This window comes from Schistocerca cancellata, chromosome 4, assembly GCF_023864275.1.
Source record: "Schistocerca cancellata isolate TAMUIC-IGC-003103 chromosome 4, iqSchCanc2.1, whole genome shotgun sequence".
NCBI lineage: Eukaryota > Metazoa > Arthropoda > Insecta > Orthoptera > Acrididae > Schistocerca > Schistocerca cancellata.
Genome location: NC_064629.1, coordinates 748,273,497 through 748,284,216, shown reverse-complemented (window position 1 = coordinate 748,284,216; position 10,720 = coordinate 748,273,497). Strand labels below are relative to the sequence as shown.

The 10,720-nt window shown below is 35.8% G+C and overlaps 1 protein-coding gene across 2 annotated transcripts in view; it reads left to right on the top strand.

Annotated features, from left to right (window-relative positions):
- The first annotated feature begins 4,798 nt into the window (after positions 1-4,798).
- LOC126184100 (ras-related protein rab7) overlaps positions 4,799-10,720 on the top strand; it is a 29,182-nt gene continuing 23,260 nt past the window's right edge. For both annotated transcript variants that reach the window (XM_049926462.1, XM_049926461.1), the window contains exons 1-2: positions 4,799-5,165; positions 7,817-8,008. In XM_049926462.1, coding sequence (XP_049782419.1) covers positions 7,829-8,008 — 180 coding nt within the window. In that variant the 5' untranslated portion in view covers positions 4,799-5,165; positions 7,817-7,828. The remainder of the gene's footprint in view (positions 5,166-7,816; positions 8,009-10,720) is intronic.

The following is a 10,720-nucleotide window of genomic DNA, read 5'->3' as shown; positions in this document are numbered from 1 at the left end:
CGCTCGGTCTGTGTGCGTCCTTGCGTCAGTCTGTTGGTAGACTGCTGCTGTCAGCAAGGCTATCTGTGCCTGCTACTTTGCAATGCCTTGGTCGCCGGCGTGCGTCTGTTTTGCCATTCTCCACTGCGTGAAGCAACGCTTACTACATGTGGCCACAACAGTAGAATACTTTTACATATATATTAGTGAAGGTATTGTGAGTATTTTTATTTGTCTGAAGAGGGGCCTACAGTGCATTCTTGGAGGATCGTGTGCTATAATTCGAATAGCTGTTTTCTGTAATTTGAAGCTATCTATTAAGCACGATTTAGTTTTACCCCAGAACACTAAACCATAAGCCACAACAGACTGAAAGTAAGCAAAATACACTAATCTAGCTCACTGTATGCTACATACTCTAGATATTATTCTCAATGTAAAACATGCCGAAATGATCCTCTGAGATAAATACTTCATATGGTCTCTCCACCTTAAGTTTTTATCAATGTGCATGACCAGAGACTTTGTGGATTGCACATTCTCTACCTCTGTGTCACTTAGTTTTAACTACACATCATTTCCTTGGGTTGCTTTGCCATACTGTATGTAGTTTGTTTTATTTAAGTTAAGTACTAACTCGTTTGATTTAAACCACTGTTGTACATATTTCAGCGCTTTGTTAGTTGTGGTGGATAATGATTTTTATCATCACTTATAATTATACTTGTGTAATCTGTGAACAACATAATTTTGATAATAATATTTGGATTCTTTATATAATTTATATAAAGCAAGAACAATAAGGGACCAACAACAATGCCCTGCCAGACGCCTGTTATCACTTCTTTTGCATCTGAAACCCACTTGTTTTTCGGGATATTATGATCTGAGATGATTTCTACAACCTGAGTTCTGTCTTGAAGCTAAGATTCAAACCGTTTGCAAACAACTCTTCTTACTCCTGTTGCCTCCATCTTGTTTAACAAAATTTTCGCTAAATCTAAGTTCATTCCCACTACACATTTTTTATTGTCAAGATTCCTGACAATCTTTTCGGTATAGGCACGGATGGCTGATTGCATGTTGTGGCCTGAATGGAAGCCATGTTGATTGCAGTTCAGAAGTTTGTATGCATCTAAGTAGTTTATGAGTTTGATTTTAATTAATGTCTCTAAAATTTTGGAAAATACTGGAGAAGGGAAATTGGTTTACAATTTTCTATCTTATATGGATCTCATTTTTTAAACAGAGGGCTAAACTTCGAGATTTCCAACCTCTGTTTGACAAATTGGCGATATGTACCAAGTGCTTTATAATTTGTTGGGCAACTTTTTAATTAGTGACACAGGCACTTCATACACACCTGCAGAAATTTTTGGTTTTAGACTCTTTTTCACTTTTAATACTTCATTTTCATTTGATCATACTACTGTCTACTTTTGAAGCTGTTAATTTATCATGTTTGGTAAATTTTTGCTTAATGACACAGGTACACTTAAAAATAGTTGTTAATGTAATTTGCCAGAGTTTCATCTTTTAATTCAATATTTTTACTGTTTTTGAGCACTATCTCCTGATCCATGAGGTTCTTACCTGTTTCCCTTTTCACTATTTCCCAAGTAGTTTTTGATTTATTGCCTGATTTTCTTATTAATCTAACATTACTTAGTAGTTTTGCTTTTGTAATTACCTTAAAATATATATAGTTTATTGCATGTTCTTTAAACTTGGGGTCTGTACAACTTTTCATTTTAAAGTTAAGTATTTTCATTGCCCTGGAGGAATTTCTAATATCTGCCGTAATCCAGGAAATAGTATGTAAATGCCTGTATGAGTTTGTTCTGACAAGTTTTGTGGTTGTGAGATTTTTAAGGATTAGTGCATTGTGATTCGATATTCCTAGGTCAACATTAATTATATCTGTATCTATAGCTCCTATATTTGTGAAGAAATTATCTATGAGACTTTCTGGAGAGTATGTTACTGTTGTAGAGCTAGTTATATGCAGATACAAGTTGAAGCTATGTAGAAGATGCAGGGACTGATCTGTAGATGCCCTTTCAGTTAACAAGTTGACATTAAGGTCTCCACTTATAATTTTTGCTGTTTTTTTAATCATGTAATATGTTGAGCTATGCCTTTAACGTATTTCTAAAAATTTCAGGATCTGTGCACTTACATTACTATTAATTTACTCTTTTGCTTATTCATCTATATTGCTGCAACATCAGAATGTTTTTCTTCACTCATAGATTCAGCTAGGGACAAATTTTTAACTTTTACTCGATGTTTTACATAAATGCAAACACCTCGTCTTGTTTCCTTCCTGCAATAATGACTAAATCATATGGAGAAATACTTATGTTTACTAGTTCATAACTCTTGCACCAATGTTCTTGAACACAAATATAGTCTAACTAGCTTCACTGGCTGTGATCTCAAGTTTTAATATTTTATTTTTAATACACTGTATATTGAGGTCATTATTTTTAAATGATTAAAAATTGCTTGACAGGGGTTCGTTCTTATGCTGTTCGATGTTACCAGCTGTTCATTGTTGAGGCTGGTTACTAAAAATCCTTAAGAATTACACGTTTCCTGCTCCTCGTATTTCTTACCCCAGGAGCCTGGAGGTGCTGCCATTTACGATGTTGCATCTGTTATTGCACCTAATTTTTTGGTGGGTGCTGGAACTTTTGCTGAAGCTTTAGTTTCACTGAAACCTTGAACTGTAGATGCCACTGGAGTTTCAAACGATGTTTGTACTGCAGTTGAAGCTGATAACTGATGCTCTGATGATTTTGATTTGGCTACTGCTGTGAGTGATGCCTGTGTGGCCGTTTGTAGCGTGATCTCGTTATTCTGATTGCTGGACTAGACACTGATGCTAGGCTTGCTGTTCAAGCTGCTGGAGAGGTTGATAAGTCTGCTGCTGATGGAGATGGTTCAGGTGCTGTTGATGATTTTGACACCACTGATGAGTTGTCTGTTGTGGCTGTTGTACTGGGAGACACTTGAGATGCAGGTACAGATTGTTTTACTTCATTTAATGTAGAAGATTCATCTATTGTTACCAACGACTGAAGGACATCGGGTCTTTCTGATTCTACTAATGCTGATACTGTAGTAAGTTCTTTATCAGGCAGTGTGATAGTATGTTGCACTACTTTAGAGTCTTTGATGGCATTCAACATTTCAGCACTGACAGCTTCCTTCCCTTTCATGTTTATGCGACCTCTGTACAGTCACTACTTAATGCGACCTCTGTACAGTCACTACTTATCCTTACATATGTAGCATTAGGATAACCTCTACATATCTTGGCAAAAAGTCTGTTGGCGGTAATAATCTCAGTATTCACGCACGACTTTTCCATGAGATCATGATGGCAGATGGATTAAAGAACACTCTGTCTCACATTACCTTAATAGACTCTAGAAATTTCGGAAAATCCTGCAACCCCTTGGTAGCATTTGTGCAGTTATCAGGAATTATTGAGGAATACAGACAACGAAAAATTTAACTTCAGGCACTTTGCAGATTACTTCCTTTAAAAGTTTCATAGCACATCTGGTTTCATTGTGGTATCCAATTATCACACATGTTCTACGACTCGTAAAGGGTTTTTTACGGCTGTTTAAAACTTCACGTAATGGACTTCCTGGTTTGGTCATGCCTGTCACTTTGAATACTGTTTAATTAGTACTCATAATTTCAGCTATACTTCTTCCATAGGCCGTCTGCGAGAATAAAGATTTCATATATATTTACCAGTGTGTATTTTTTGCTTTGTTTCAAATAGGACTATTTGTTTTGCTTTGCAAACTCAATTTAGCGTTGGTCAAGGAACTGTCCGTATGGATCTTGGTACATTTAAACCATTCTTCCTTTTCTGTGTTACTTCCAAGCACATCAAATGTATTACTTAATTCTATTGTAAGTTGTGCGATTTTTGTTATAGGTCTTGCACTGTTTTTTAGTCTGACACTGGAGAACTCATGTTGACTAGATTTTGAAGAATTACTCACTCTTCTTTCCAAATTTTCAAACGTTTTTCGCATTTTATGAGAAAATCAAGCTCTCTGCTAAGTTCATTCTCTACATTCACTTGCAAACCTTCACTGTATATTTCAATGGCGCTGTCCTGTTCATCAACTACAGCTATGCTGATAAAGAACGAATCAGTCTATCCTCAAATATTCCTGGGGTATGTTGGATCAGCAGAATCACAGAATTTTGATGCACATACGTATAAACTAGAGCACTGATCATTACGGGCTTTCCTACGGTACTTACTGTTGGAGAGAAGCGGAAATACTGGAAAAAATTCGACGGCAGATGGATGAAAGAACACTGTGTTTCACAGAACCTTAATAGACTCTAGGAATTCCGGAAAATCCTGCAGCTCCTTGGCAGCATTTGTGCAGTTATCAGAAACTTAAGACTAAATTCAGTGCCTGATTTCATTTTTGACCAGTTGGTGTTTCAATTGCAAACATGCACACAGTTATTTGAGAGTGCCTAATAAACATCCAGACTTAACTTCTTTTTACATAAAATTAAAGTATTATAGAAGTTAACGCTCCATAACAGCAGGTTAGAACTCCGATTACATAGCCTTTACTCCACACTAATTTTTCTTACGTCGATAGTCTATCGATCTTTTGTTATTTTCCACGTACTTTCCGGAATTGGAAACAATTTTGGCAAGACATTTGTATGCCTGTGTGACATATTTAAAAAAAAAGGCATCTGTCTTTATTTCAATATTTTTTAAAATATATAGTTGAAATAATTTGTATCTGCAGGTTGGTACCAAGTGTTACTGAATTGCTTGTACGTTTTTAGTGTTTAGTTTCAGGGTGCATCTATAATTTTCGCTATATTTGCTGTATTTTGTGCGTGAACAACGCAGAATGTTGTGTAGATGTTCCAACACTGCTTCCGCAAAACAATAATCTTCGTGTTTCCGGGTTTAGTATATCGATGACGTATGATAACCCGTGATTCGAGGCATACGCCATTTTCTCTCTGAGAGGGAAAGTTGATGATTTGTGGAAGTGGTAGTTGTTAGCTGTCAAACCCAGATCGAGTGGAACAATAGTTTCTTGCGGTGTGGTATTCTCTTGGCCTTTGCTGTCTGGGCTGTTATACTCGAAGTTTGTATTTGTCACTGCTGTCTGTAGGTAAGTACTTTTGTTAAATTGTGTGCGAATGGATCTGACGTTCCACACGTAGGCGTAATACTTCGATCGTTCGTTGTCCATGCTGTATTACAACTGTCATTGGTATTTGTCAAAAAAGACTCGTGCCCAAGTGTTCCTATTTACTCCCTGACTGAAAGCGTAATTTTTTTTTTTTTTTTTTTGTGTAGTGAGAAACTGCTGTACCCGAAATTGTGTACCTATGTTGTTAACCGTAAAACCATTATACGGGGGAAAAAAATCTGCGTCACATAGCAATTATTTTTGCTAGTAGTTCTAAGACGAGAATGTGAGGTAAGTAAAGGAAATGATTATTCTTGCTGCTCACTTGCACATCTGCGTTAAAAGTTCAAGGTTATTTCTGCTCATTATTCCTGTAAACTTGATTACCGAAATTCTTTACGGAGAATTATTGTAAAAGTCTTACACGGAAACATCATATGATTGCCTTTTTAAATGGCCTTTGTTATAAAAAGAACTAAAGTGCAGTGTTCCTTTGTTAAGCGAGCCGACTTACGTAGAGTGGTTTCGCAATATCTTGTTCCTTTTAAGAGTGACATAGCCTTTGTTTGAAGCAGTGCTCGTCCTAAGATGATTTAGAGCACAATAAGCATTTTGTGAAAGCTTCTACTTAACCTTTCAGGCTATAGCAGCGCTTCCTCGGAGCAGAGCCATGAGAGTTGGGAGTTCCTTACAACGGAAAGTTTGGAATTAATAGAATCTTGTATACAAAAAATGACGTACTAATGTGTCAAAGCACGAAGTTGCGTCATAAAAGATAACCATTTTTGCTGTGAATTCAAGTGACAGTTACACTGTTTGTATACCTTTCGTAAATATGTTCACAATTAAACAGCAAATCAGCCATGTCTTCCTACAGCATAGTGTTTATAGTTTATTGGTAACGTATCACATTCAGATCATAAACTTCAGGTCCTGGTAATGCATTTCATTTTTCCTTCATATCTCCTATCCTACTTCAGAAGGGAATGTTGACATAATCATATTTGGAACTGAATCTGGTTTTGAGTGACAAGTGATTTGGTCACCCATTCATATTGCACAGATGTTTTGTCATCTTTCCTTATAAAGTTATCAATTTTGTGAAATTAAAAACAGAAGAATTTTTGAATGAGGTCTCCTACTCAGATCAATTTTTAGATATGAAGTGGTAACTGAAGAAAAAGTACTCTATAATGAAACCCTTTGTTAAACTGACACGTTCCACATCATTACAAAATGTCATTATCTATGGAACAAGTATTAATGGAATGTAGACTGATATTATACTTCAGATAAAAAAAAAAAAATAATCTGATGGTTCAAGTGTTAGGGCCAGAAGGCAGCCTGTTCTAGTTCTGCAATGTCATGCTTTCTGTGTTGCCTGTTCTGCAGGTGCATGTAGACCCTTGTAAAATCTGACTGGCAGAACTGTCAATCTGCTAGTTTTTAGTTGTAACACAATGTTTTTAAAACATTGAAAACTGTACACATCCACATTTTGAGCACCAAAGGTTAGTAAAACTTTCTGTATGTCAATGAACTTCCGTGAGAATTGTGTAGAATTGCCTAGGCTCTAGATTGGAGATCACCTCCCTCTCTGGTCATATATTTTCCCAGCTATCCGTAAATTTTAGTGAGGGGACTTCCCACGTTTTACAACATAACCTTACATAATGACATTGTTTTGTATGCTGTTCTTTAACTATATCTTATCATATTGCAGGGATTGGAAGTGTGATGGTCCTAATAGCTGCTCATAAGTTCAAATCTTTGCTCTAATTCCCTATACTGCTTTGGAAGCCATTATTTGAGTATATCTTTGTTATATTTCTTATCAACTGATTTCAGTTGAAATACACTGTGGATGTCATTTTTGTGAAGTAATTGATAATTCCAAAAAGTGGATGGGTAATTTTGTTTGTTTGACTTAATGTACCATCTTATTGTAAAAATTCATTCCTTTGATATCTATACGGAAGTTAGTCTTGGAGAAAGGCTACTGTTTGACTTCAAACCATGGGTTTGTGTTGATAATGCTTCTTATCAGCTCACTCAAAGGTTTTTTTCAAAAGTGATAAAAGGTGTAGGGGTAGAATTTTAAACTCGTTTACCTTTCTGAGACCTTAATTAAAAGGCCTTACTCTAAATCTTATAGCTGTTAGTTTTATAAAATGTTTTCAGCTAACAATATCAACATTTACTTTATATGCTGCTGTCAGTAGGTTGTTCTCTGATTTTGAACTTACTTTGATCCGTTGTGAGCAGTGATGATATTAGCCTATATCAATACCTTTCGCAGTAACATTTGTGTGCAGCTGAATAAATGCAGCGTGAGGTATCTTCAGTCTTTGTGTTGATATTGCACTGTGCACACTTGTTGATATGTTAGTGAAGCTGTTTCTATACATTGAATTTGATAGCATTATTACAGCTCAGATGGTATATGCAGTTTCTCCATGTTGAAAAGTAACATGGGATGAAAAATGAAAGTGGTGTAATTCTTACGTATCTGTTAGTTTTCTGGATGTTGTGAGCTGAAAGTGTTTCTGCACTTCCAAAATTAAGACAAGTTGTCTGTGGAAACTTTCAAATAAGTTTGTTCAGATACTAGAGCTGCTTCTCCTTTTCAGGCCGGTAGCACCATGGCATCCAGAAAGAAGGTTCTCCTGAAAGTCATAATCCTAGGAGATTCGGGTGTAGGAAAGACTTCATTGATGAACCAATATGTCAATAAAAAATTTTCCAATCAGTATAAAGCAACAATAGGAGCAGATTTCCTGACAAAAGAAGTCCTAGTGGATGATCGAATAGTGACTATGCAGGTAAAAAATTTTCATATAATAGTGCTAATGTAAATTTTATGACTTCAGTGTTGTCTGCAGTAATATTCTAATAATAGGTTACCCCAGATGTAAAGCAAATAACCAAACATAACATTTATTAGTATTTGTGCATTAATTTAAAAGTTAACCATTTTAATGAGAATTTTTAGAGGCTAGAACGGAGTGTGGTTCTTAATGCATAGTTGCTTATGTAATGCATGTAAGGCATCCATTGAAGTTTGCCTGCTGTTACACTTGTAGGATCATAAATTCTACTAACTTGCTCTTAATGAAAGAACTAATATATTAATGATACACCATGTTACATAATTTGAGGTGTATGGTAGTTCATGAAGTGAACAACCTCTAAGAATCAAATGTGGAGAGAAATGAAAATTAATCGTGGCAGTCAAGGTAAAAGTTGAGCATAATTTTAGATCAGATTCAAAATACACATTATGCAGACATATGGTACTAAACTGTACTAAAGTGTCCATTACTTAACATATTTACCTTACCTTATGCTAGAAATTATTTTTCTTAAGAAAAATACTTGAACTATGTGATAACTGTTAGTAACACGGCTAAGCTGCTAGTAGACCCATACTATACGTAGTTACAAAACTTGTGACAGAATTGCAACTGATACATGTAATTGTGATGTTACTACTATACCATAGAATCATTTGTAATCATAATGTTAATAAAGTATGTGTGTTAGCGATACATACTACTCTTCCCACGGCATAACATTAACTGGCCTCACCAACTACCAACCACCAACCACACTGTCACCTTTTGACCTCTTTTGGAGTTCAGGCTGCCTCACTAAACATCTAAGCATTTAAACATGATTCAGCTCTCTCTCTCTCTCTCTCTCTCTCTCTTTCTCTCTCTTTCTCTTTCTCCACCCCCTCCCTCCCTTCCCCCCCCCCCCCCCCCCATATCCTCTCTTAGTATTTCTGTTGTAAAATATCACGAGCTCATGTGGCAACAGGGTAACACATGGTTTTTTTTTTACCAAACTTAAGAAATCTAACAGAGAAAGGTATGGTTTTTTACCAAACTTAAGGAATCTAACAGAGAAAGTTAAAATATTGATGGTATGTGAAAATAGTAAAACACTGTAACAGTGATGGTGAAGTTAGTATTAAGAATGTAAATTTAAACAAACTTAAGTAGAAATCATGCAGTTCTGAGTAATTAACATTTTATTTGGGGGGGGGGGGGCTTGTTTTCAGCAGTCATTTAGTGGATTTCTAAGAGAATGTTGTGGAAAAATGTGCAACTGTTCATATTTGATGTACTTAAGAAGTAAGCATCATGTAGTTATTTGAGTGGTATATTGGAACTATGGTGCTTACAAAGGAAGCCTGTAAATGACACACAATTTATGCCATTGTGGACCATATTTATATGGAAAGTTTTGGGCATATTTGTAATACAGATTTAAGTAGTGTCATAGAGTTCCTAAGTATTTTAAAATGTGGTCAGTTACTAGTGCAGTGACTATGCTTTATCATATGAAGATATTTGAATTGATAGAAACATGACAACTGCTTGCAGTAGTTAGGTCCAGCTAAATACTGCGATTAACAATGGGTCTATTGTGGGTTAGAGAATTGTGTATCAAAGTGAAATGTTTGCATGGGTGGTAGTTGGTAATAACTACATTGTACCAGTTACTATTTTTACATTAAAAAGGTAAGCAAGTAGTGCAAAGATGATTAATGTAAATGCTGGACAAAAAATTCTGGATGTTACCAGAAGTTTTAATCTAAGGATTACACATTTGGAACAGAATAATGTCCTTGTTTTCAGCATTACAGGTAAAACTGCTAACATATGCCACTGGCTGATTAAATTCTGCTTTTCTAATACAGTTTGCTTATGTATCTACATATTTACTCCACCAGCCACCATACAGTGTGATGGAAGTTACCTTGTACAATTACTACTAATTTCCTTCCCTGTTCTGCTCACAAATAGAATGAGGAAAAAGACTATGTATATGGCCCCAGATGAACCCTGAATTATCTTTGTAGTTCTTATGTGAAATCTAAATTTGGTGGCAGTAGAATAGTTCTGCTGTCAGCTTCAAATAGCAGTCCTCTAAATTTTCTCAGTAGCATGCCTTGAAAAGAATGCTGCCTTACCTCCAGGGTTCTGATTTGAGTTCTCAAAACATGCCTGTAAAAATTGGGTGTTGATCAAACTTATTGGTGACAAATCTTTTCTTCTGAATTGCTTCAATGTCTTCCTGTAATCCAATTTCTTGGGAATCTGTTGCTGCTCATGCTATTCTTGATAGTCTGTCTGTGTTTATAGGATTTAATTTGAATTTTACTTTAGATGTTAATGGTACTTTTCCCATGATAATGGTTTTACAGTAGCTATAGTTATGGGGACATAGTGGTGTAAGTAATTTTCCTGGTCCTCAGTTTCTCAGAATGTGAAGTTATATTTTCACACATACCATGTTGGAGAAGTAGCTATCAAAGATTTGGAAAGTCCTAGTGTTTTTTTCCATCTGCTTTTAGTTCATACATTCGTAATGAACGTAAAATAAACTCTGGTAACAGAATGGGTCACCCTAGTGTTATGTATCTGGCCACCTTCACTGATGAATTACTACATTTAGAGCTGGCAGCCATTCATTACGTAAATTAGAAATTCTTCACAAGTCATCTTAGCATCCTCCTACACTGACTA